We start from the raw sequence: 23,860 nt of genomic DNA on the forward strand, positions 1-23,860 counted from the left end.
GCCCGCTCCCCCCCCCACAATCCCTCCAGTAGCCCTCTGTTTGTTCTCCATATTTAAGAGTCTCTTATGGTTTGTCCCCCTCCCTGTTTTTATATTATTTTTGCTTCCCTTCCCTTGTGTTCATCTGTTTTGTCTCTTAAAGCGCTCATATGAATGAAGAAATATGATATTTGTCTTTCTCTGACTAATTTTCCTTAGCATAATACCGTCTAGTTCTAGTTCCATCCACATAGTTGCAAATGGCACAATTTCATTATTTTTTATTGCTGATTAATACTCCATTGCATCTATATCTATATCTTTATATCTATATCTATATCTCATATATATGGTGTATATACATACATATACACCATATATATATATATACACCATATATATGTGATATATATGTATACACCATACCATATACATACATATACACCATATATATATATATATATACACACACCATATATATATATGATATATATCATATATATATACACCATATATATATATATATGATATATATAGTATATATGATATATATACACCATATATATATATGATATATATCATATATATATACCACATCTTCTTTATCCATTCATCCATCGATGGACATTTGGGCTCTTTCCACACTTTGGCTATTGTCAATAGTGCTGCTATAAACATGGGGGTTCACGTGTCCCTTTGAAACAGCACACCTGTATCCCTTGGATAAATGCCTAGTAGTGCAATTGCTGGGTCGTGGGGTGGTTCTATTTTTAGTTTTTTGAGGAACTTCCATACTGTTTTCCAGAGTGGCTGCCCCAGCTTGCATTCCCACCAATAGTGCAAAAGAGATCCTCTTTCTCCGCATCCTCGCCAACATCTGTTGTTGCCTGAGTTGTTCATGTTAGCCATTCTGACAAGTGTGAGGTGGTATCTCATTGTGGTTTTGATTTGTATTTCGCTGAGGATGACTGATGTGGAGCATTCTTTCATGTGTCAGTTGGCCATCTGGATGTCTTCTTTGGAGAGGTGTCTATTCATGTCTTTTGCCCATTTCTTCACTTGGATTATTTGTTTTTTGGGTGTTGAGTTTGATAAGTTCTTTATAGATTTTAGATACTAACCCTTTATCTGATATGTCATTTGCAAATATCCTCTCCCATTCCATCAGTTGCCTTTTAGTTTTGCTGATTGTTTCCTTTGCTGTACAGAAACTTTTATCTTGATGAGGTCCCAGTAGTTCATTTTTGCTTTTGTTTCCCTTGCCTCCGGAGATGTGTTGAGTAAGAAGTTGCTGCGGCCAAGGTCAAAGAGGTTTTTGCCTGCTTTCTCCTCAAGAATTTTGATCACTTCCTGTCTTACATTTAGGTCTTTCATCCATTTTGAGTTTATTTTTGTGTATGGTGGAAGAAAGTGGTCCAGGTTCATTCTTCTGCATGTCGCTGTCCAGATTTCCCAGCACCACTTGCTGAAGAGACTGTCTTTATTCCATTGGATATTCTTTCCTGCATTGTAAAGATTAGTTGGCCATACATTTGTGGGCCCATTTCTGGGTTCTCTATTCTGTTCTGATCTGAGTGTCTGTTCTTGTGCCAGTACCATACTGTCTTGATGATTACAGCTTTGTAATACAGCCTGAAGTCTGGGATTGTGATGCTTCTTGCTTTGGTTTTCTTTTTCAAGATTGCTTTCACTATTGGGGTCTTTTCTGGTTCCATACTAAATTTTAGGATGGTTTGTTCTAGCTCTGTGAAGAATGCTGGTGTTATTTTGATAGGGATTTCATTGAATATGTAGATTGCTTGGGTAGTATTGACATTTTAACAATATTTGTTCTTCCTATCCAGGAACATGGGATACTTTTCCATTTTTTGGTGTATTCTTCGATTTCTTTCATAAGCTTTCTATAGTTTTCATTGTATAGATTTTTCACCTCTTTGGTTAGATTTATTCCTAGGTATTTTATGGGTTTTGTTGCAATTATAAATGGGATTGATTCATTGGTTTCTCTTTCTGTTGCCTCATTGTTGGTGTAGAGGAATGCAACCGATTTCTGTGCATTGACTTTATATCCTGCAACTTTGCTGAATTCATGGATCAGTTCTAGAAGTTTTTTGGTGGAATTTTTTGGGTTTCCATATAGAGTATCACATCATCTGCAAAGAATGAAAGTTTGACCTCCTCCTGGCCTATCTGGATGCCTTTTATTTCTTTGTGTTGTCTGATTGCTGAGGCTAAGACTTCCAATACTATGTTGAATAACAGTGGCAAGAGTGGACATCCCTGTCTTGTTCCTGACCTTGGGGGGAAAGCTCTTAGTATTTCCCCATTGAGGATGATATTAGCATTGTGTCTTTCATATATGGCTTTTATGATCTTGAGGTATGATCCTTCTATCCCTACTTTCTTGAGGGTTTTTATCAAGAAGCGATGCTGTATTTTGTCAAATGCTTTCTCTGCATCTATTGAGAGGATCATGTGGTTCTTGTCCTTTCTGTTATTGACGTGATGAATCACATTGATTATTTTGCGAATATTGAACCAGCCCTGCCTCCCAGGTATAAATCCCACTTGGGCGTGGTGAATAATTTTTTCAATGTATTGTTGGATCTGGCTGGCTAATATCTTGCTGAGGATTTTTGCATCCATGTTCATCAGGGAAATCGGTCTATAGTTCTCCTTTTTATTTATTTATTTATTTTTAATTTTTTTTTCAACTTTTTTTTTTTTTTTAATTTATTTTTCGGACAGAGACAGACAGAGCATGAACGGGGGAGGGGCAGAGAGAGAGGGAGACACAGAATCGGAAACAGCCTCCAGGCTCCGAGCCATCAGCCCAGAGCCTGACGCGGGGCTCGAACTCATGGACCGTGAGATCGTGACCTGGCTGAAGTCGGACGCTTAACCGACTGCGCCACCCAGGCGCCCCTATAGTTCTCCTTTTTAGTAGGGTCTTTGTCTGGTTTTGGAATCAAGGTAATCCTGGCTTCATAGAAAGAGTTTGGAAGTTTTCCTTCCATTTCTATTTTTGGGAACGGCTTCAGGAGAAAAGGTGTTAACTCTTCCTTAAATGCTTGGTAGAATTCTCCTGGAAAGCCACCTGGCCCTGGATGCTTGTTTTTTGGGGAGATTTTTTATTACTAACTCAATTTCTTTACTGGCTATGGGTCTGTTCAAGTTTTCTATTTCTTCCTGTTTCAGTTTCGGTAGTTTATATGTTTCTAGGAATTTGTCCGTTTCTTCCAGATTGCCTATTTTATTGGCTTATAATTGTTCATAACATTTTCTTATTATTGCTTGTATTTCTGCTGTGTTGGTTGTAGTCTCTCCTCTTTCATTCTTGATTTTATTTATTTAGGTCCTTTCCTTTTTCTTTTTGATCAAACTGGCTAGTGGTTTATCAATTTTGTTAATTCTTTCAAAGAACCAGCTTCTGGTTTCATCATCTGTTCTACTTTTTTTGTTGTTGTTGTTTCGATAGCATCGATTTCTGCTTTTAATCTTTATTATTTCCTGTCTACCGCTGTTTTGGGGTTTTATTTGCTATTCTTTCTCCAGCTTTAAGTTGTAAGGTTAGTTTGTGTATCTGAGACCTTTGTTCCTTCTTTAGGAAGGTCTGGATTGCTATATACTTCCTTCTTATGACCGCCTTTGTTGCATCCCAGAGGTTTTGAGTTGTGGTGTTACCATTTTCATTGGTTTCCATGTACTTTTTAATTTCCTCTTTAACTTCTTGGTTAGCCCATTCATTCTTTAGTAGGATGTACTTTAGTCTCCAATTATTTGTTGCCTTTCCAAATTTTTTCTTGTGGTTGATTACAAGTTTCATGGTGTTGTGGTCTGAAAATATGCATGGTAATGATCTCAATGTTTTTGTACTTGTTGAGGGCTAATTTATGTCCCAGTATGTGATCTATTCTGGAGAAAGTTCCATGTGCACTGGAAAAGAATATATATTTCACTAGTCCAGTGTGTCATTCAAAGCTATTGTTTCCTTGTTGATTTTCTGATTAGATGCTCTGTCCATTGTTGTAAGTGGGGTGTTGAAGTCCCCTACTATGATGGTAGTATTATCAATGAGTTTCTTTATGTTTGTGATTGATTTATATATTTGGGTGCTCTCACATTTGGAGCATACATGTTTACAAGTGTTAGGTCTTCTTGGTGGATAGACCCCTTATCTATGACATAATGACCTTCTTCATCTCGTTACAGTCTTTATTTTAAAGTCTGGATTGTCTGATAAATTCTGGCTTTCTTTTGTTGACCATTAGCATGATAGATGGTTCTCCATCCCCTTACTTTCAATCTGAAGGTGTCTTTAGGTCTAAAGTGGGTCTCTTAGGAGCCCCTGGGTGGCTCAGTTGGTTAGGCGTCTGACTTCGCTCAGGTCATGATCTCACAGTTCGTGGGTTCGAGCCCCAGGTCAGGCTCTGTGCTTACAGATTGGAGCCTGGAGCCCGCTTCAGATTCTGTGTCTCCCTCACTCTCTGCTCCTCCCCTGTTCACATTCTGTCTCCGTATCTCAAACATAAATAAACATTAAAAAAATATTTTTAAGTGGTATCTTGTAAACAGCATATAGATGGATCTTGTTTTCTTATCCATTCTGTTACCCTATGTCTTTTGATTGGAGTATTTAGTCCATTGACATTTAGAGTGAGTACTGACAGATATGAATGTATTGCCATTATGTTTCTTGGAGAGTTGGAGTTTTTGGTGGTGTTCTCTGGTCCTTTCTAGTCTTTGTTGCTTTTGGTCTTTTTGTTTTTTGTTGTTTGTTTGTTTGTTTGTTTGTTTTTCATCTTTTCTCCCCTCAGAGAGTCCCCCTTGAAATTTCTTGCAGGGCTGGTTTAGTGGTAATGAACTCCTTTAATTTTTGTTTGGGAAGCTTTTAATCTCTCCTATTTTGAATGACAGCCTTGCTGGATAAAGAATTCTTGGCTGCATATTTTTCTGATTCAGCACATTGAATATATCCTGCCACTCTTTTCTGACCTGCCAAGTTTCTGTGGATAGGTCTGCTGCAAACCTGATCTGTCTTCCCTTGTAGGTTAAGGATTTTTTTCCCTTGTTGCTGTCATGATGCTTTCCTTGCCTGAGTATTTTGTGAATTTGACTATGATATGCCTTGTTAATGGTCAGTTTTTGTTGAATCTAATGGGAGTCCTCCATGCTTCCTGGATTTTGATATCTGGGTCTTTCCCCAAGTTAGTATAGTTTTCCACTATGATTTGCTTACACAACCCTTCTACCCCTTTTTCTCTCTCTTTATCTTCTGGGACCCCTATGATTCTGATGTCATTCCTTTTTAATGAGTCACCAGTGTCTCTAATTCTTAAATTGTACTCTTTTGCCTTAGATTTCCTCTTTTTTCCTGCTTCATTATTCTCCATAAGTTTGTTCTCTATACTGGTGAGTTGCTGTTCTGCCTCATCCACCCTTGCCCCCGTGGCATCCATTCGAGATTGCAGCTCAGTTATCACATTTTTTATTTCATCTTGACTAGCTTTTACTTCCTTCATGTCTGCAGAAAGGGATTCTAATCTATTTTTGACCCCAGCTAGTATTCTTATTATCATGATTCTAAATTCTGGTACAGAGATCTTGCTTGTATCTGTGTTGATTAAATCCCTGGGTGTCGTTTCTTCCTGCTCTTTCTTTTTGGGTGAATTCCTTTGTTTTGTCATTTTGAAGGAAGAAAAGGAATTAATAAGGTAAAAACAAATAAAATTAAAAAATTAAAAACAACACACACACACACACACACACACACACAAATCAAATAAGTGATGCTAGATCCCAGGTGTGTTTTGGTCTGGGTGTTGAAAGGGGCCTGTTAGATTAGAGAAAAAAGGGGAACAAGAAAAAAAAAGGAAAAGGTTTGAAAATTTGAGAAAATGAATATAATGAAATAGAATAAAATGAAATGATGGAAGTAAAATAGAATTTGAAATTTTTTTTAAAGTAAAAAATATAGTAGGAAAAATTAAAGAAAAGTATTTTTAGTAAATTGAAAATAAAAATATTTTTTTTCCCTTTCTGTATTCAGGAAAAAGACAAAAAACGAAAAAGAAAAAAAGAAAATTGAGTAGATGGATCAGTGAACAGACTGAAATATGATTGAAATTACATCATTTTCCCCTAGAAGTCAAACTGTGAAGCACTTGATAGCAGTAAACTAAGCAGGTGGAGAGACTTCTGTTCCTGAAAATCGAGGTTGGTCCCGTCGGGCGTGGCTCCGTGTAATGGCTCTGTTCTCCATTAGATGGTGCTGCTTAGCTTACTGGGGTGGATTGTTGTGGCACTTGTAGGTGTGTATGGGCATGTGCGGGAGTGGTGAAAATGGCGTCACCCAGCTACCCAGTCTTTACTATCAGAACTCTGTTCTCTCTGATCAGTAATTGTGCACCCGTCCTTTGTCTCTGGCTTCTGTCCACTCCCCACTTTTACACTTTTGGTGACCAAGCCATCAGGTTGCCAGGTGTCACCTCCCTCCTGAGTTTTTTTTTTTTTTTAATTTATTTTTGAGACAGAGAGAGAGACAGAGCATGAACGGGGGAGGGGCAGAGAGAGAGGGAGACACAGAATCGGAAGCAGGCTCCAGGCTCCGAGCCATCAGCCCAGAGCCTGACGCGGGGCTCGAATTCACGGACCGCGAGATCGTGACCTGGCTGAAGTCGGACGCTTAACCGACTGCGCCACCCAGGCGCCCCCCCCCCCTCCTGAGTTTTATCCCAGACTTGGCTGTGTTTCCCGATCCCTGACTTCTGAGGGACTGCAGTTTTGACCTGTTCTGACCCTCCATAGGAGGGTCTCACTGAGCAATGGCTGCGTGCAGGCCACACCCAAGAACATTTGTGGGTCCATGCTGCTGCCAAGGCCCAGAGACTGCAGCTGGGTGCCAGCCCGCCCCAGAAAAGTTCACGTGATCATGTAGCAGAAGTGTTTCAGGGATTATGGAAAATCATGACACACATCTGCCACCAGGCTTCACCCTTAACGACCTTGTTCCAGAACCAGTGAATGTGGTTGTTCTCTGGAGTCTGCTGGGACCTCTGGGGTCTGCTGGGGTGGCCACAAGAACTCTACCACATGTTGTCCCAGCAGGGGAACTGCCTCTCCCTGCGTGGCCCGAGGACCTCCCCCCCCAACTTCACTCTGCTCCTGGGGATTTGCCCTTCCCACCAGAGCACCACAAGGTATTCAGCTGCACAGTTTCAGACTCTGTGCTCCCCCTATTTATAGAGACTTAATGGAATTTAAACCCTCTCCTTTCTCCCTTTCTTGTTCAGTCCCTGTGGCTGTTTCCACTTTTCCACTTTCTCTCCAGCTGCTTTGTGTGGGGTGGTGCTTTTCCCATACTCTCCCTCCGTCTCTGTCCTCTCTCCACAAGCAAAAACAGCTCCCTGCCCTCTGTGGCTTCTCTCTCCCCCAGTTCACCACTCCGTGCCACGTACCTGCTGAATTCTGTGGTTCAGGTTGTGCAGATTGTTGTGTGAATCCTCAGATCAGTTTTCTAGGTGTGCAGGATGGTTTAGTGTTGGTTTGGCTGTATTTCATCAATGCCAGACACAGAAAATAACTTCCATGCTGTTCTGCCACCTTAGCTCCTCCTCTGATCAGTGTTTTCTCCCTCATGGATCTTTTCATTGCATGAGGTTTATCAACAACTCTGACATGGCAATTATGAGCCCATGATTTTGTCCTCCGTAGCACAGTTCAGTTTGGAAGCACAGCTGATTCCCTTGCTTTGAATACCCAGAAGGATTGCTTATGCATTCTGTCTTATTTCTTGTGGTCTATAGCTGTTTCCATTTCTGTACAAATGGTCAGCTGTCCTCTGCTAGGGAAGGCCTGTGCTGTTTTCTTATGTCCTATCTCCTTAGTGATAATCTTCTCTTATTGCGAATGCTATTCTTCCCAAATTCCCAGTCTGCAGGGCCATTTTTGACAAAGTGGTTGTGAATATGCCATGCCTGCAGGAGGCCAGGGAAGGCCTCTGTGCCTCCTGGTACCCCTTCTTCTTCAACTCTGAGCTTAATGGGAATGCATGTGCCATGGCTCTGAGGCAAGTGAGAATGGGGTGCGGGAATACAGAGAAGAGGTGGGAAGAAAAATACCTAATGGCCACCCTGCTCATCAGTGACAAAGTTTGCCTGGGGCTGCACACTTGTTTCTAGTCTAAGGTACTTGTATGTTGACACTGGAAAGGGATAAAATATCTCTCGTCCCACTTTCTACTTACCATGGAGATACACTTGAGCTTATCCCAAGAAAGAATCTCCTACATTTCTGTATAATTGTAATAAAACACTCCACGAATAAAATGGACTTTTATTATTTTTAAATAGATTTAAAACAATTTTTTAAACGTTTATTTATTTTTGAGAGAGAGAGAGACAGAGCATGAGCAGGGGAGGGGTAGAGAGAGAGACACATAGAATCCAAAGCAGGCTCCAGGCTCTGAGCTGTCAGCACCAGAGCCCGATGCAGGGCTTGAACTCACAAACCGTGAGATCACAACCTGAACTGAAGGCAAACACTTAACCAACTGAGCCACCAAGGTGCCCCTGAAATAGATTTTGAAAAGATCAGTTTCCCTTACTGGATCTATCAGGCCAGCTTTTTGTGTGTTAGTTTCTAGTCTGGCTGACACTACTCAGCCAGGGAGAAGTAAAAATCTTGCTCTCTTTTCCTCATAAAAGGGTCCAGTGGTCATTGGATATTATTATCCCACTCTGAGTTATTCCTTTCTGGTTCACTTTCTTTGAAATTATTTCTGTGTATATTTTTATTTATTTATTATTTGAAGGCACCAAAATTTTTCTTCTGAATATCTCAGGAGTGTGATTTTTGACAATGCTTTAGCCAATGCTACTGTTCATTGGGTTTACAGTTTCTTTCTAAGGATGTGGCAAAATCAGGCTTGCTGAGTTCACATTATGTTTCAAAGCACAATAAATACTTCCCAGTGTCATACTAAAGCAGAAAATCCTGACTGCATATACAAAACAGAATCTCTGCTCTCAAGATGCAAGTCAGAATGGGCTGAACAATGAAAGCATGAACACAAAGGGACGTTCAGGTGACCGATGATATGAGTCACTGCTTGGCTACTGACTTTGCAAGGAGAGTCGCAGAGGAGAAAACCATCCTGTGATTTTCCATATATCCATGATATAACTATCATGGTTGTGAAAGAATTTAGCAAACACACAACTAGATTTTTGTCCCTTTCCCCCCATATCATTTGGAAGCATGGTATTAACATTTTTTTAATGGTTTCCAAACTTGTGGTTGAAATTTCATTTGTAAAGGGGTTTAAAGAAAGCAAAAGTCTCTAATCTAATTAACTCCAAATTTAATTCAACACCTTCCCTTGATTTACTATACATTATCATGAGGTTTAAAAAAAAATTTGTCTGTATATATGAGAATGTAATTAATCATCTGTAAAGCGTATAAATCCCAGTAAGACACTTTGTCAAATTATCTCATCTTACCCATGATCTTTTTATCCCACCAATTTTTCCTGGTTTCTGATTTCACTGAGTTGGGATTAAATCAGTGCATTCCTCCCACTGCATAATTAGGACTGCTTGAAAACTCTGTAATTACAAACCGCAACCATAGATTGTGAATTGCATTCGCTGTCATAACTGCCATTAGCATGGTTTTCGATTCTTCCAGAACAGCGAGGTAAAGATACCATGCTGATAAGATCCATGCTATAGGTCTGCTATTGATTATCTGCAGCAATTCTAGACTTGGATGGGATCCCAAGCTAGATGCAGAACCTGGGAAGATGCCAATGTTTTGCGAACGCAAAAGTTCTTAAGAAGAAAAAATGTTTTTTAAAACAATAAAACTATGGATGAAAGAATGAGTGTAAAATTTTTAAATTATGCAATTGCAGGCTTAATTTTGTGAATGGGTATAGTCCTAATCTATTGGTCCTCCTGGGAGGGGAAAACTATTTGGGATACTCATTCTAATTTTGACTACTTTCTACAAAGTGAAATCAAAATGCGTTATGAGGCTGTTCCAAGGCTTTATTTGACAGTTTCTACTTGCTTTACTCCCAGTGATCTGTCAAGCCCACGTGTCCCTTCTTACCATGAATCTCGCCAGCATGCTCTCCTCTCCCTCTTTTGCATCAGAGAGGGGAGGCCCACTTAAAACAGATTTGAAGTCTTCCTCATCCAGGAGGCTCACCCTGATGACTCTTTGGTTACCTCTTCCCAGTTCTAAATACACAGCAAAAAAGTCTTTTCAAGATTAAAAAAAAAAAAAAAGCTCAAAAATTCTCTCTTTTAATGTAAGGCGTTCATAATCCTCATGTAAAAAGTTTCCTTTGGAGTAATCTTTGGTATGTGGAAACTCATATATCAAGTGGTAAACTCTATTATTGTGCTGGTACCCAAGCTTGATTCATGAGGTTAGCCATTTTCATCAAGTTTCATTGCTCAATCTCTTTAGCCAATGAACATGTTTTGGTATTTAATTTTTTTTATTTTTTATTAAAAAAAAATTTTTTTTTCAACGTTTTTTATTTTTGGGACAGAGAGAGACAGAGCATGAACGGGGGAGGGGCAGAGAGAAAGGGAGACACAGAATCGGAAACAGGCTCCAGGCTCCGAGCCGTCAGCCCAGAGCCTGACGCGGGGCTCGAACTCACAGACCGCGAGATCGTGACCTGGCTGAAGTCGGACGCTTAACCGACTGCGCCACCCAGGCGCCCCTGTTTTGGTATTTTATAAATTACTAATTTGAGAGAAACAAAAATCTGCCTCTTTCTATAGAACACATTTAGAAGCTCCAATCAAGTTCTTGCTTGTAATTATCTAAACTATACACACACACACACACACACACACACTTTGACCACTACAATTTCCCTATGTATTTCTGGATGTTTATAAATGAACTGAATTGTGGTGGAAAGAGCCCAGTGGCCCTTAACCACTACAATAACTCCTTGTAATTTGCTGAAAGCAAGCGGTATTCATTTACTCCTTTTCTTGAAGTTCATAACAAAGGCAAACAGGTGGATTTTTGTTCAGAATCTTCAGATTGGTACATCTAAAGGCTTTGAAACTAGATAAATGCATAAATCAGACTAAAGTAAGCTTTTGCAGCAAATAGGTGGGAAAAGAAGACGGCTTTGCACAAACTAAGGATCCAGCCCATTTGTTTAAGGATTTTCAGAGAATTGTTAGTATGGTTAACAATACAAAAAAGAATTACTACTAGCATTGTGAGTTACTCTACTGTCTGAAGATGTACCGAAGTAACAAAGAGAATTTAGGAAGAATTATTTAGTACTTCCCCTTCCCTTCCTCAAATTTAATTAGTAAATAGAGACATCCGGCTAACTGGTGCCAGTCGGGGTGTTGCTAGTTCTGAGAAACGTGCCCCTCCCCTAGCTTTCCAGGAGTAGCTGTTATACTGTGTGGCAAATGATTAACTCTGTCACTTTGGATTTCGTATGCCTGCTTTTAAGTATGACAGACTTCAGTCTTGCAATGGAAAAAACACAAATGTCACCTTAAGGCTTAGGGTGCAGCAGGTTTAATGGTCCACACTAAAACAGGCAGTACAGTTTTGTAGTTCAACATTAAAAGCAACCTTGCCTTACTTCTAACGCTTCTACCTAAGAATGCTTCCTGCTCCCTCTCAGCCCTTCCCTTAGGTACCAGTCTACACAAGTACTTCTAAAGTGCATTTCTCTGGCGTTAAAAACAGCAGTGTGATTTGCTCTCCAACAGCGAGTCCTGAATCGGAGCACTGCTTCCTCGTTTGAGGGGCTGTGCAGTTCCAGTTGAGTGACCCACTCAGAGAAGTACCCTTCTCACTCCCCAGGTGGCACAAGGGGCCACTCTTGGGGGAAAAAAAGGATTATGCCAACTTCCTCTGTGGCAGGTATCTTCGCTTACCACAAATACATATTCAGTGCCTCCTCGAGCCATGAAATATTGAAAACTTAACCGACACTTCAATTTCCAGGAAATTAAAATCGTGGAGGCCTTGTGTGAATACTCAGAAGTTGGTGGGATTAGAACCAGGTACTGGGGCGGGCCGCAATTCTCGGGCTAGGGTAGGGAGGAGTGATGGGGAGAAAGACAGTCCCGCAGCGCTGTGGCTATTGCTTGTCGTCGTGGGGGTCACCAGGGAAGCCCGCCTCCTCAGGGGACCTGACTCCTTCGGGGAGCAGAGTGGCGCGCACTTTCCTCTTCTCCTTAAAGCGGCCGGAGCGCGAGATCTTCAAATTGCGGCGGCTGCTGCCTGACTTCTCCCCGCACAACTTGTCCGGCTTGTGGGGCTCGCCGGCGCCCCCAAGGAGATTGGGGTGCTGATTCTCCCGGGAGCTGCCAGTCCAGTCGGCGCTGGGTGGCGCGGGCGGCGCGGGCTCCCCGGGGGCAGGCTGGGCGGGAGGCTGCGCCCCTGCCGCGGCTTCCTTGCTTTTCTTTCTGCTGTTGGTTAGCGATTTCCACCAGGACCCAGAGCTGCCCGTGCCGCCGCTGTCGGCCATGGCCGGGCGGCGCGGGGCGCGGCAGGTGGGGAAGGGCCCTCTTTCCCGGTGGGGCCGGCGGTCCGCAGCAGGAAAGCAGGCTACGGGGTGGGAGCCTAGGCGGCGGCCTGTACCCGGGAAGCAAACAGAACGTGGTTATGGGTTTGTCCAAGTCACGTGCCCCCAACCCCACTTCCTCCCCTCGCTCCGCCCGTCACCGGATCGGCCCGGGTCCGAGCACCCGCAGGCCGGGAGCTACGCGGCCCTCCGAGGGCACCGCCGCGTCCCCGGGGGCGCGGGCGGAGGAGTGGTGGCCTCCAGGGCGCCACCATCTGGTCTCCAGACACCTTGGCACTCCCCCGCCTCAACCCTCGCCTGGCCTCCAGGGCCGGTGCGGTGGTCTGCGCGGGGGCCGCCGGGGAGGTTCCCGGGCATGCGGATTAAGCCGGCCCGAGAGGAAGCTGGCCTGGCCTGTTACCCTGATTGTAGAGGGACGCCCCAAAGTGACCCAGCTCGGCCCCGCGGGGCCTCCTCTTGGATGAGCACCTGAGCGGAGGCCGCTCGGAAGGGGGTGTGCTATGGGTGAGCACTGAATATTAGACTCCTGTCAACAGTTCCGAAATTTCCCTTAAAGGTGTTTTTCCATAGACTTCTGTCCCAGAATCCTCTTCGATGTGATTTTTTGGGGGGAGGGGGGGAATTTACATGCCGATAAGAGCGAGGGAAAAGCTCAGGATGTGTTGTTTCTTTTAAATTCTGCTTTTGACAGAACTTCTGCCTTGCCGCTTTCAGAGAAACTGGTCTAGACTTAATTTCCCTTGAAAACCGCGGTCCCACGCTTCCTTTTATTCCCCAGACACCAATCTTACGTCTCTTCGAAGCCACCCCAGCCGATGGTTGAGATGAGGCCAAGCGGCAAATGTCCTCTTTTTTTTAGTTCTGTATCAACATATGCACCGACTTTGTACCAGGCAGAGCAACTCTTCAGATTTTTAGTTACAAATTAAAGGCGTCTGTTCTTTTTTGCGCCATTCCTTCCTCCAAAGGAGAGAAACCTGCTGCGCGCAATCAGGAACTCCAAACCCATCTGCTTCTCCCCAGCTTTTAAAGCAGCGCTCTGCGGCCCGAAAAGACTGTTTATTAGCACTTAAGGTGCTAATATGGGGAGCGAGACACCTGTGCGCGCCTTCCGCGCTCGGCACTAACTGTACGAACGCGCAGGGTTCGCTTGCGCCCGGGAGCATTTCCAGGTTTCCTCTGGGCTCCGTCCCAGCCCACGCGCCTGGTGCTCGCGGGAGTTGCCGGCGCGCCGGGGAGCAAAACTTGAGCGGTGTTTGTTGTTGGAAAAGTTCTGCTCTCGGAACCTCCGGGAAAGTTTGAGCGCCTACGCGAGGCGGCGCAGCGGCCTCCGCAGCAGAGACCCGGGCCCCGGCTCCTCCCCAGGATGCCCCGAGGGCACACTCGGGCCACGACTTCAAAACAATAGAAGATGAAACCGCCAAAGGTTCTTCCCCTAAAAAGGCACCGTCTCCCCAGGGCACGGTTTGCAGTTGGGTCTGCAAACCTCCTGCTCCCTGTATTTTACGGATCAGCGAAGCACCCCAAGTTATTCATAGGTGGTGGGGTGTGCCGATGGCTGCCTTCTGTCTTCTACCCTACATTCTCTTTTCCACAACCGACGTGTGCGCGGAAAGGCTCAGCACTAATTGCGCAAGGAAAACACTGCAAATTACGCAAATTTACGCAGAGCGCCTGTGGCTCGAAACCTCTCCGGAGCCGGGGTAGCACCCCAGGTTGACACCTTGGAATGAGCTCTGTCTTGGCGGATGCAAAACCACCCTGATTGCTCACCTGTTCGGGCTTCTGAAGATCCCAAGACTCTGAGCCGACCACACCTCCAAGAGAACGGAGGAGGTGCGCTTGGGACAACCTGGGGAGGTCGGGCTTTTTTTCTGGAAGGTGTGCCTGCCGAAATGTCTGCAGTCCAGCTAAGCCGATTGCTGCTGCTCGTCTCCCCTGGCGCTTCCAACTTGTGTTCGGCGCAGCGGTGGCGGCAGTTCTGGGCTCGCAGCGCGCTTGGCTCCGGCGTGAGGGCCCCGCGGCGGAACAGGTGCCAGGCTCACTGCCCCAGGTGAATACCCAGATAGGCTCTCCCGGTTAGTAGCCTTTCATTCTCGCGCGCCTCCCTCTTCCCTGCTAGCGACTCCCCGGCAGCCGCGGGAGATGGGACCTCGGCTGCTCACTCTGGTGTACTGAACCTTCCTACACGTCGGTCCTTTGCACGGGAAAGACATCTGTCTGCCCACCTGCTGGTCATTCGCCAAGTATTCGAGAAACCAGAACCCCCGGGAAGGGGGCGGGGGGGAACACCAACCCAGGAGGCGGCCACAGCTGCCGCAGGTGCAGGTAGGAACTTTGCGTTCCCGCCCTCCAGGGCAGGAGATTGGATCAGGTCACGTACGTGGCGCCGGCCTTGGGGTGTCTGATTGGAGAAAGGCTGAGCTGCGCCGCACGCCGGCCGGACTCCTTCTGGAAGAAGAGGAAACAGTAGAGGAGACCGAGGCTGTAGGTGGGATCCGCAGGGTAAATGTTGCCGCAGCTTTTCCTCTCCCCTGCCCTGATTTCTTTTTTCTCTTTCTCTCCGGGTCCCCAGCCATGGCCACTCAATTCCCAGGGGTCCAGTTTTGTAATTCACAGGAACTGTTTCATATCCAGGCAAAATGTTGCAGAGTTGCAGGCACCCTTAGTTGAAAGGCGTAATATTAACAAGTTCTCTGTGTGCCTGCCAGGCGCGGTTTCCAGCGCTCTCTGGGGGTAACTCATTTACTCCTTACAGGAACCCAAGTATGTAGGTGCTGTTGTTTCCTCATTTGACAGGCGAGGAGACCCTAGCACTGAAAGGTAAATGGTTGCTCAAAGTTGCATGCCTGGTAAGTTGCAAAGCCGGATTTGAACCCAGGAGGTGTGACTCCAGTTCCCAGGGTCTTAACTAGCACGTGAGACCACAGCCTGCCAGTCTTGGGCCCTTAAGGGACTTAGTGAAGATGCGAATTTCCTTCCCTTAAGTTTGGAGGTCCAGTGGACAGGCATTCCACCTGGGGAGTACCAGGGCAACCCTGAGCCACTAGAGGATGTGAACCAGTGGATTTCGGCCAGGTTCAGGCTTGTGCTCCTGGGAACATATGCGTGCTTTTTATTGGTTGGGTAGAAAGGAGTTGCCATAGGCCATTTTCACTAATGAAAGCAGAATTCCAACCTGCCTCATCTTGCAGGATGCTCTTCTTTTTCAAAGAACTATTTTGATGTTCCTTGATGTCATGAATGACTCTACGGAAGGAGTGGGCATAGAGCAACTGACATCTGAGCATCATTGTTCTAGGACTTTTTTTTTTTTTAATGTTTATTTATTTTTGACACAGAGAGAGAAAGAGAGAGCATGAGCGGGGGAGGGGCAGAGAGAGAGGGAGACACAGAATCGGAAGCAGGCTCCAGGCTCTGAGCTGTCAGCACAGAGCCTGACACGGGGCTCGAACTCACAGACTGTGAGATCATGACCTGAGCTGAAGTCGGATGCTTAACCGACTGAGCCACCCAGGCGCGCCTAGGACTTTCTGAAGCCTAAAAATAGTGAAAGACATGATGCCTGTCTCAGCTTAAAATGTAGAATTAGTGGAAAGAATTTTTTATAGAGTATTTTAATGCATGAAATATAAAATGAATATTTTATATCATTAATTTCTTAATTTAGCATTCGTGGATGTTTAAATGATATGCACAACTGTGTATTTGAAAGTGGTGTAATTTCACTTATTTGTTGCGATTAGTTTTAGAGAGTAAACTTTGACTTAGCGCACCAGGACTGGAACAAAGACAGGCCACCCCCTGGGAGGCGAGGACAGGACAAGTCCTCATAGTGCCATTCCATCACAGATGAAGACACTGGATCAAGGAGGAAGGCTTAAACCATAGATACTTTCACAGCCTCTGGTAATTAGGAGTACCCATCCAGTTCTGACTTATGGGGCCATAAGGAAGATGTCTGGGAATGTTTCCTCCCTGGATAAAGGACAGAGCTTTCTGAGAGAAGAAAATCTTTTGCTATACCCTTGATTTTTACATTTAAGCACAGCATGAGGATATGATGTCTGGTGTTGCAGCAGCCATATCGTAACAGTGAGTCAACAGGCATGGGAATAAAAACCAACATGCTAAGGATAATGGCATGGGAATGTGAAAAGTGTCTGGGTCTTGATGATATTGATGAGCCCCTGAAAGAACCCTGGAACCATCTGCCTCCAGACTACTAGTTGAGTGAGATAATATATATTCCTATGATTTCATCACAGATTTAAATACAGTTTCCTGTTACTAGCAGCCAAAAGTGTTTCCCTTTGATACAATCTATCAGAGTTATAGAAAAATATATTGTTCAAAGGGAAAAAAAAGTAGTATGGCCACATTTTTTTCTGACCAATCTGAAAAGTTCTTCACTGAAGGAGGATTTAGTGAAATGTTTAAGTGATGGGAAAGTTTATAGAAGTAAGCCACCTACATTGAAAAGTTGATTTATCCAGTGAATAGCAGGTGGCTTTTAATGTTACAGAATTTATTTATTTATTTATTTATTTTTAATTTTTTTTTTTCCAACGTTTTTTATTTATTTTTGGGACAGAGAGAGACAGAGCATGAACGGGGGAGGGGCAGAGAGAGAGGGAGACACAGAATCGGAAACAGGCTCCAGGCTCCGAGCCATCAGCCCAGAGCCTGACGCGGGGCTCGAACTCACAGACCGCGAGATCGTGACCTGGCTGAAGTCGGATGCTCAACCGACTGCGCCATCCAGGCGCCCCTTAATGTTACAGAATTTAAATATGCTTAGATTGGACAGTGCTTACATTTCTTAATAATATTTTTTCTTGTCATATTTTATTTTTTTTAAATGTGTAGATAGTTTGAATTAGGACATTTCTTTCCCTCCCTCTTCCCTTCCTTCTTCCCCACCCCTCCCTCCCTCCCTCCCTCCCTCCCTTCCTCCCTTCCTCCCTCCCTCCCTTCCTCCCTCCCTCCCTCCCTTCCTCCCTCGCTCCCTCCCTCCCTCCCTCCCTCCCTCCCTCCCTCCCTCCCTTCCTCCCTCCCTCCCTCCCTCCCTCCCTCCCTCGCTCCCTCCCTCCCTCCCTTCCTCCCTCCCTCCCTCCCTCCCTCCCTTCCTTCCTCCCTCCCTTCCTCCCTTCCTCCCTTCCTCCCTTCCTCCCTCCCTCCCTCCCTTCCTCCCTCCCTTCCTTCCTCCCTTCCTCCCTCCCTTCCTTCCTTCCTTCCTCCCTCCCTCCCTCCCTATCTCCCTATCTTCCTTCCTCCCTCCCTCCCTTCCTTCCTTCCTTCCTTCCTTCCTTCCTTCCTTCCTTCCTTCCTTCCTAATTCACTGGCCTCTTAGGTGCACTTTTAAGTGCAATAAATGATAACACTCAAAGGCAAAAGAGAATCAATTCCTAGAGGGCAAGATTTGCATACTAGAAATTAAAATAAGAACTTTCAAGGTTAAACCTGGCGTTTCTTTGGAGACTGGGAAATAGATTATTTTCTTTTAAAGCATTTATAGTGGGAACTGGGCAATAGAAAACACATGATGGGAGAATTTAAGAAGCACAGCTAATCAAAATGAAGAAAATAAAGATCATTTATATTCTTTTCACCCAGGGATACCTATAATTAATGTTGGAGGGTTAGTCTTTCTATTTTTTTTTTTTTGCACCTATTTTTACATTTACTCTTTTCATCTTTTCCATTCCTTCCTCTCCTCCCTTCCTTTATTCCTCTCTTTTATAGATGCTTCCATTGTTTGCAAATTAGACACTGATCTCCAGTGGCCTTTTCCTTTCTTGTCATCAATGTATGGGTCGTTTGATATTCCTTTTCTCCTTTCTGTGTTTTCACATCGTGTTGCTGGATTTAGTTTATAAACTTCATGACTGAGCATTACACCCATGCCTGAATCTGGGATCCGCTTTTTATAGCATCACATCCCGAACCCACATCAGGTTAACATGAATGTGTGTATACAAGTACACAAATTGCAAGTGACAAAATACTACTAATCAGTTTGGTTTTACACTTGACCTGAGCAAGGCTGATTTGTACAGTGCAGCCTCTCTGAAGTTCAAGCAAGACCAGCTGACTCTTCCTAACTTCCTGCCCCTACTTGCCGATGTGTTTCTTCATATTCTTGGATGTCATTACTCCTTTTCCTTAAAAACAAACAAAAAAACCAACTGTATGAAGATTTAAGGCCTATAGCAAAGTTAACTTACTCTAGAAAGGATTTTCAAGAGTTCAGGGGCACTACCACACATGATCACTTTATATACACTACATTCATGGCTTGAGGAGTGTGGGACAATGAAAACGAGATGTATATGAGTACCGGCCCATGGCCACACCCTCCGGGAACAAATCCACTCATTATTCTCCTAAACTCCAGACCATTTCTGTTCTAAAGCAACTTAATTGTCCTTGCAGACCTGTGGAGGGTGGGAAGGGGGGTGGGGTACAACTTACTTCTAAGCAGTCCGGGGCCTGAGGGTATGGCTCTTTGGGTGAACCAGGAAGGATCCCTCTTCTTCCGGTGAGCCCGATGCTTTATAATCCCTCCATTGGTTCCAGGAGGCTCTCAGAAACTGAAATTGTATTGATTCCCAATTGTTTTCATCAGGGGAGTTCATCCAAATAACCTAGCCTGCCACTGACAGGAATGGGTGTGTTTTAATTAAGAGTGTAAATTGTTTGTTTGGTGTTTGTCCCACGATTAGCTATAATTTTCTTGTTTGTTTATTGACTGCCTCACTAGAAAGTGAATTCCATTTTATTGAATGATGTTTTATATAATGATCATAACACTTCCTATGGATGAGGTACAGTTCTGCTTTATAAATATTAACTTATTTAATCCTAAAAGCCCTGTGAAATGGGCACTGTTATGTTATTATTAAGGTAACTGAGACACTAAGAACTTAGGTTACTTGTCCAAGGTCACCCAGCTGGTTGGTATAAGAGCTAGCATTTGACCCCAGGGAAATTGACTTGAGAGTCCAGGGACCTAACTAATCACTCTGGGGTGTGGCTCTCCATGAGTGCTAAGACATGTCATTAATGAATCCTTAGGACATGGCATGCTACCTGGAGATAACAGTTCTTCAATATTCTTGAATAAATGACCATCTGATGCATAAGTATAAATGCTTTGTTATAATATGACTGGCTTATAAAAAGAAATGTGATGAAAATGGCAATGACCTAAAATTTCAGTCTGTCATTACATGTAATAATAGCCAGATTTTAATTCTGAGATGCGGGTACAGTAAGTGGACCAAATTATCTGATAGGTTTTTGTGTTTGTTGTTACGAAACTGGAAGGAATACTATCCTGTCTCAGCCCTACGAAGGAGATACATTAGGCAGGGAGACGTGGAGGGGGCGGAATAACATAATAGCAGAGGATGGCTGCTGAGATTTTATTCAATATTGTATTTAGGGAATAAATGAGTGATCCAGAGGACACGGCATCTCGAAACCAGTCTCCACGGCACGTCCTGACTCCGGAAACAAAGGTAATTCAACTTTATTGTTTGTTAGGACATCGTCGATGGAAATGAAAAGTCACGTGTTCCCATCCAAGGTAATGTTCTCTGGCTGGCCACCTGGTTCCGGGTCAGAGCTGGGGTAAACCAGCTCGTTTAAAAGGCGGCCTCCTATCTGCAGTTGTTAATTTCTCGTTTCAAGGGGTGCGTTTGGTTATGCTCCGTTTGCCAGGTTATATTTTCTCTTTTGTGTTTGTCAGTGTGTCCGTTTGTTACGTCACGTGTGTAGAGGTAGAAGGCGGATATCTAATGGGAGGCTAATATAATGCAGGAAGTGAATCTTTTGGTTTCCCTACCTGCATCAAGGCCAATGTCAAACTTACATAGTTAGAAATCTCCAAGAAATAGCTGCTTTTATCAGTGTTAGTCTGTCAGGGGAGGTCACCAAAGTTTTGGTGTTCAACTCTGCTCGTGTGTAACCACAGGTAAATCTCCCACTGTACATTCTTTTAAAAAAAAAAAAATTAATGTTTATTTTTGAGAGAGAGAGAGACAGAGCAGGGGAGGGGCAGAGGGAGAGGGAGACAGAGAATCTGAAGCAGGCTCCAGGCCACCAGCACGGGAGCCCTGCGTGGGGCTCAAACTCACAAACGATGAGATCATGACCTGAGCCCAAGTCAGATGCTTAACCCACTGGGCCACCTGGGCGCCCCTCACACTCTACATTCTTTTTTTTTTTTTTTTTAATGTTTATTTATTTTTGACAGAGCATGAGCAGGGGAGGGGCAGAGAGAGAGAGGGAGACACAGAATCAGAAGCAGGCTCCAGGCTCTGAGCTGTCAGCACAGAGCCCAACGCGGGGCTCAAACTCACAGACCGTGAGATCATGACCCGAGCTGAAGTCGCACGCTCAACCGACTGAGCCACTCAGGCGCCCCACCCTGTACATTCTTAATGAACATTTAGGTTTATCTATTTGATGTAATTTCATTTACATAGTGGGAGAAATTGCTTCAGCTCCAGCTATAAACCTTTTATAACAATGGCAAATTTAAAATTCTTACTATGTGCTTTTCACTTTACTGTGGGCTTATCCAAAAGTGAATCGTATTCTTTTCACTTTTTTTAATGGTAGAAGAACCCTGAGAGAGATAGCTACTGTAAGTCTGACAGTTTTATCATAGAAAGCTGAAGCAATTTGCTCAAGGTCACAAGACTTTTAAGAGGTGGAGTTATTTAGATTTAGTTTTAGTTACTCTGTCCCTAATACAGTGTTCTTCTCATATAGCTATTTGAATCTCATATTGCCTTTTAATTAATCATTAGATCAATAAACATTTGTTGGTTTCACAACCGTTATATCAAAAGAGATCGTCATACTTTAAAAATTCTGATGAGGTCAGTGTCTTCTCAGTTTCCTACTTGGAACAATGCTAAATCATATGTGGCTGTTTAAATATTAAAACCCTATGGAATCACAGAGCACTCAAAGCTCAAATTAATGCTGGGAATTGTAATTACATACATTTCTTGTGAAAAGACTTGATGGTTGGTTTGAATTACAACTGTGTGGCTTTGGGAAAATTACTTAATATCTTTAGGCTCTGGTTTCCTTAAATGTAAAGTGGGGATAATACCACTTCTCTGGGAGGTCGCCAAGATTAAAGTAGACAATACATTTGTCAAAGTCCCTAGCACAGTGCCTGACACATAATAGGCACTCAGTAAATGTTAGTTTCTCCTTGACTAATTTCTTTCATTGGCTGTGTGGGAAAATTATGCGAACAAACTGTACAAGTCAATCACTTCCAAGGGCTTTTTGAAAATAATGATAGAGAGTCTTAAGAGAGCACTGTCATTGTTGTTGGTTGGGGTCAGTTTTTTCCCTGCAAGAACATAAAGTTAAAATTTACTGGAGAGTATTTAATACACAACAATTTGCTATGAATCTGACTTTTCTTCAGGAACAACTTAATGATGAAATCAAATCAAGCAGAAGTTTTTTTGCATGCGATTCAAGAATGCTCTTTATCCAGTCTGCACTGAAATTGCATTACCTGTAGTTAAGGAGGAAGTGTACTCAGTTGAGCTTGGAAGCAATGTTACCAGAAAAGGATTAACAAATCATAAGACAAAATCCTTGGAAGTAAGGTCACTAGCAGACTGTGGCTAGGGCGCAAGCCAAGGAATGGGTTTCACATGTGCTGCCCCATTAGTTCCTGGAATCTTAATACATAACCTGCATCAGCGAATTGTGCCCAAAGGAGGGAAAGAACGAGAGCATCACGTCTCTGCTGTGTTAGACAACATGGCACTACTTGTTTTCAAAAATTAGTTTTTATTTTATGAAAGCAATGTATGCACACGTAGGTTAAAAATGTGTATTAGACTTGCCTTTGATTTATCAATATTAGACGTTCTCTTTTAATCACCTACTCTGGTCTTTGAGGATTTGGTTCTCCTATACCTTGCCTTCTGCTTCCCCCTCCAGTTTTCCCGCTAGAGTCATATTACAGCCTTTGTTCAGTTGACTGCTCCATGTTTATATTATTGTGCCTGTATAAATATTGTTCAGACTGAGCATTATAGTGTACAGATCACTATATTTGCTTTCTTTTTTCTTTTCCTGAAGTTAATAATGACCCTCTTCCCCTCTTTCAACTGGTCCTCTTTCGAGTTCTTTCTTACACCTTCCAATAGCTTCTCGGTACACTTTTCTACAAGTTCAGTCAAACCAATATATATGTGCTGCATTTTAGTTTTCCCCCAAGTATTACTCCCAGACACTTCCTTCTCCTTCCTTATGGACTGCTCTCTCTCTCTCTCTCTCTGGCCTGCTGCATAGCTTCTTCCTGGGAATGCCTTGAGTCGGATTCTGCATTTCCTAGATTTGAGCCGCCCCCTTTCTTGTTGCACAAGGTGCTGCAGCAGAGGGCTGGGTGGTGGCAGTCCCCAGTGTGGCTGTCTCTTTCATCACACAGTTCCAGCCTGGGCTGTTTATCCTCCGTGACTTGCACACGGCTATCCACCTGGGACCTCCTTTTACCCTTATTCTGGAGAGTTCCTTTGTGCAAAGGAACAAAGTAAACTTTTCCTTAACCATGGCACTATAATTAATTCAAAATGGATCACGGATTTTAAATGTAAAACGATACAACTTTTAGAATGAAAGATAGAACCTCTGTGATGCAGGGGTAGGTGAAGGATTCTCAGACATGGCTTAAAGCATGATCTATCAAATAAAAAATTGCTAAATTGGACTTCATCAGAACTAAAAAAAACCCAAAAAACCCTTTTGTTCTGGAAAAGATCCTGTTAAGAGGAGCTGAAGACAAACTATAGACTAGGGGAAAATATTTGCAAACCACATACCTGACAAAGGTTTTACACCTACCATATATAAGAGACTCTCAAAATTCACCAGTAAACAAATACAGTTATAAAATGAGCAAGAGATGTGAATGGATGTTTCACTCAACTGGAGTTACAGATGACAGATGAGCACATGAAAAGATGTTCAGCATCATTAACCATGAGCGAAATGCAAATTAGAACCACAATGAGATACCAACAGGCGCTTGCCAGAATGCTTAACATAGAAAATAATGGTAACACCAAATGCTGGTCAGAATGTGGAGAAATGGAATCACTTTTTTTTCTTTTTTTTTTGCATGTTTATAACAGCTTTATTGGTAACGGCCAAAAGAAAGAAAGAAAGGGAAAGAAAGAAAGAAAGAACGAAAAAGGAAGGAAGGAAGAAAGAAAGAAAGAAAGAACTAACCCAACTGTCCAGAAAGAA

At 43.4% G+C, this 23,860-nt stretch overlaps 1 protein-coding gene and 1 long non-coding RNA gene across 5 annotated transcripts; one reads left to right on the top strand and one right to left on the bottom strand.

Moving 5' to 3' along the window:
* Window positions 1–11,534: 11,534 nt before the first annotated feature.
* Window positions 11,535–14,952, bottom strand: PRR15 (proline rich 15). Of its 4 annotated transcripts, none has more exons than XM_058724726.1 (2): window positions 14,797–14,952; window positions 11,535–12,618 (listed from the first exon to the last, which is right to left on the bottom strand). In XM_058724726.1, exon 2 carries the CDS (start codon window positions 12,509–12,511, stop codon window positions 12,122–12,124), a length of 390 nt encoding a protein of 129 aa, XP_058580709.1. In that variant the 5' UTR covers window positions 12,512–12,618; window positions 14,797–14,952; the 3' UTR covers window positions 11,535–12,121. The 4 variants fall into 4 exon arrangements, with proteins under 4 accessions (XP_058580709.1, XP_058580706.1, XP_058580707.1 ...); XM_058724723.1 differs by having other exon boundaries at window positions 14,342–14,951; XM_058724724.1 differs by lacking the exon at window positions 14,797–14,952 and adding an exon at window positions 13,360–13,824.
* On the top strand, window positions 14,525–22,950 carry LOC131509205 (uncharacterized). Its single transcript, XR_009260365.1, has 3 exons — window positions 14,525–14,621; window positions 20,016–20,091; window positions 22,026–22,950. It is a non-coding gene; the product is annotated as an uncharacterized LOC131509205 (long non-coding RNA).
* Window positions 22,951–23,860: the final 910 nt, after the last annotated feature.

This window comes from Neofelis nebulosa, chromosome 4, assembly GCF_028018385.1.
Source record: "Neofelis nebulosa isolate mNeoNeb1 chromosome 4, mNeoNeb1.pri, whole genome shotgun sequence".
Classification (NCBI taxonomy): Eukaryota; Metazoa; Chordata; class Mammalia; order Carnivora; family Felidae; genus Neofelis; species Neofelis nebulosa.

What these genes read in the sequence shown, in the direction of transcription:
- PRR15 (XM_058724726.1), bottom strand. Translation starts at nt 12,511, where the DNA reads ATGGCCGACAGCGGCGGCACGGGCAGCTCTGGGTCCTGGTGGAAATCG.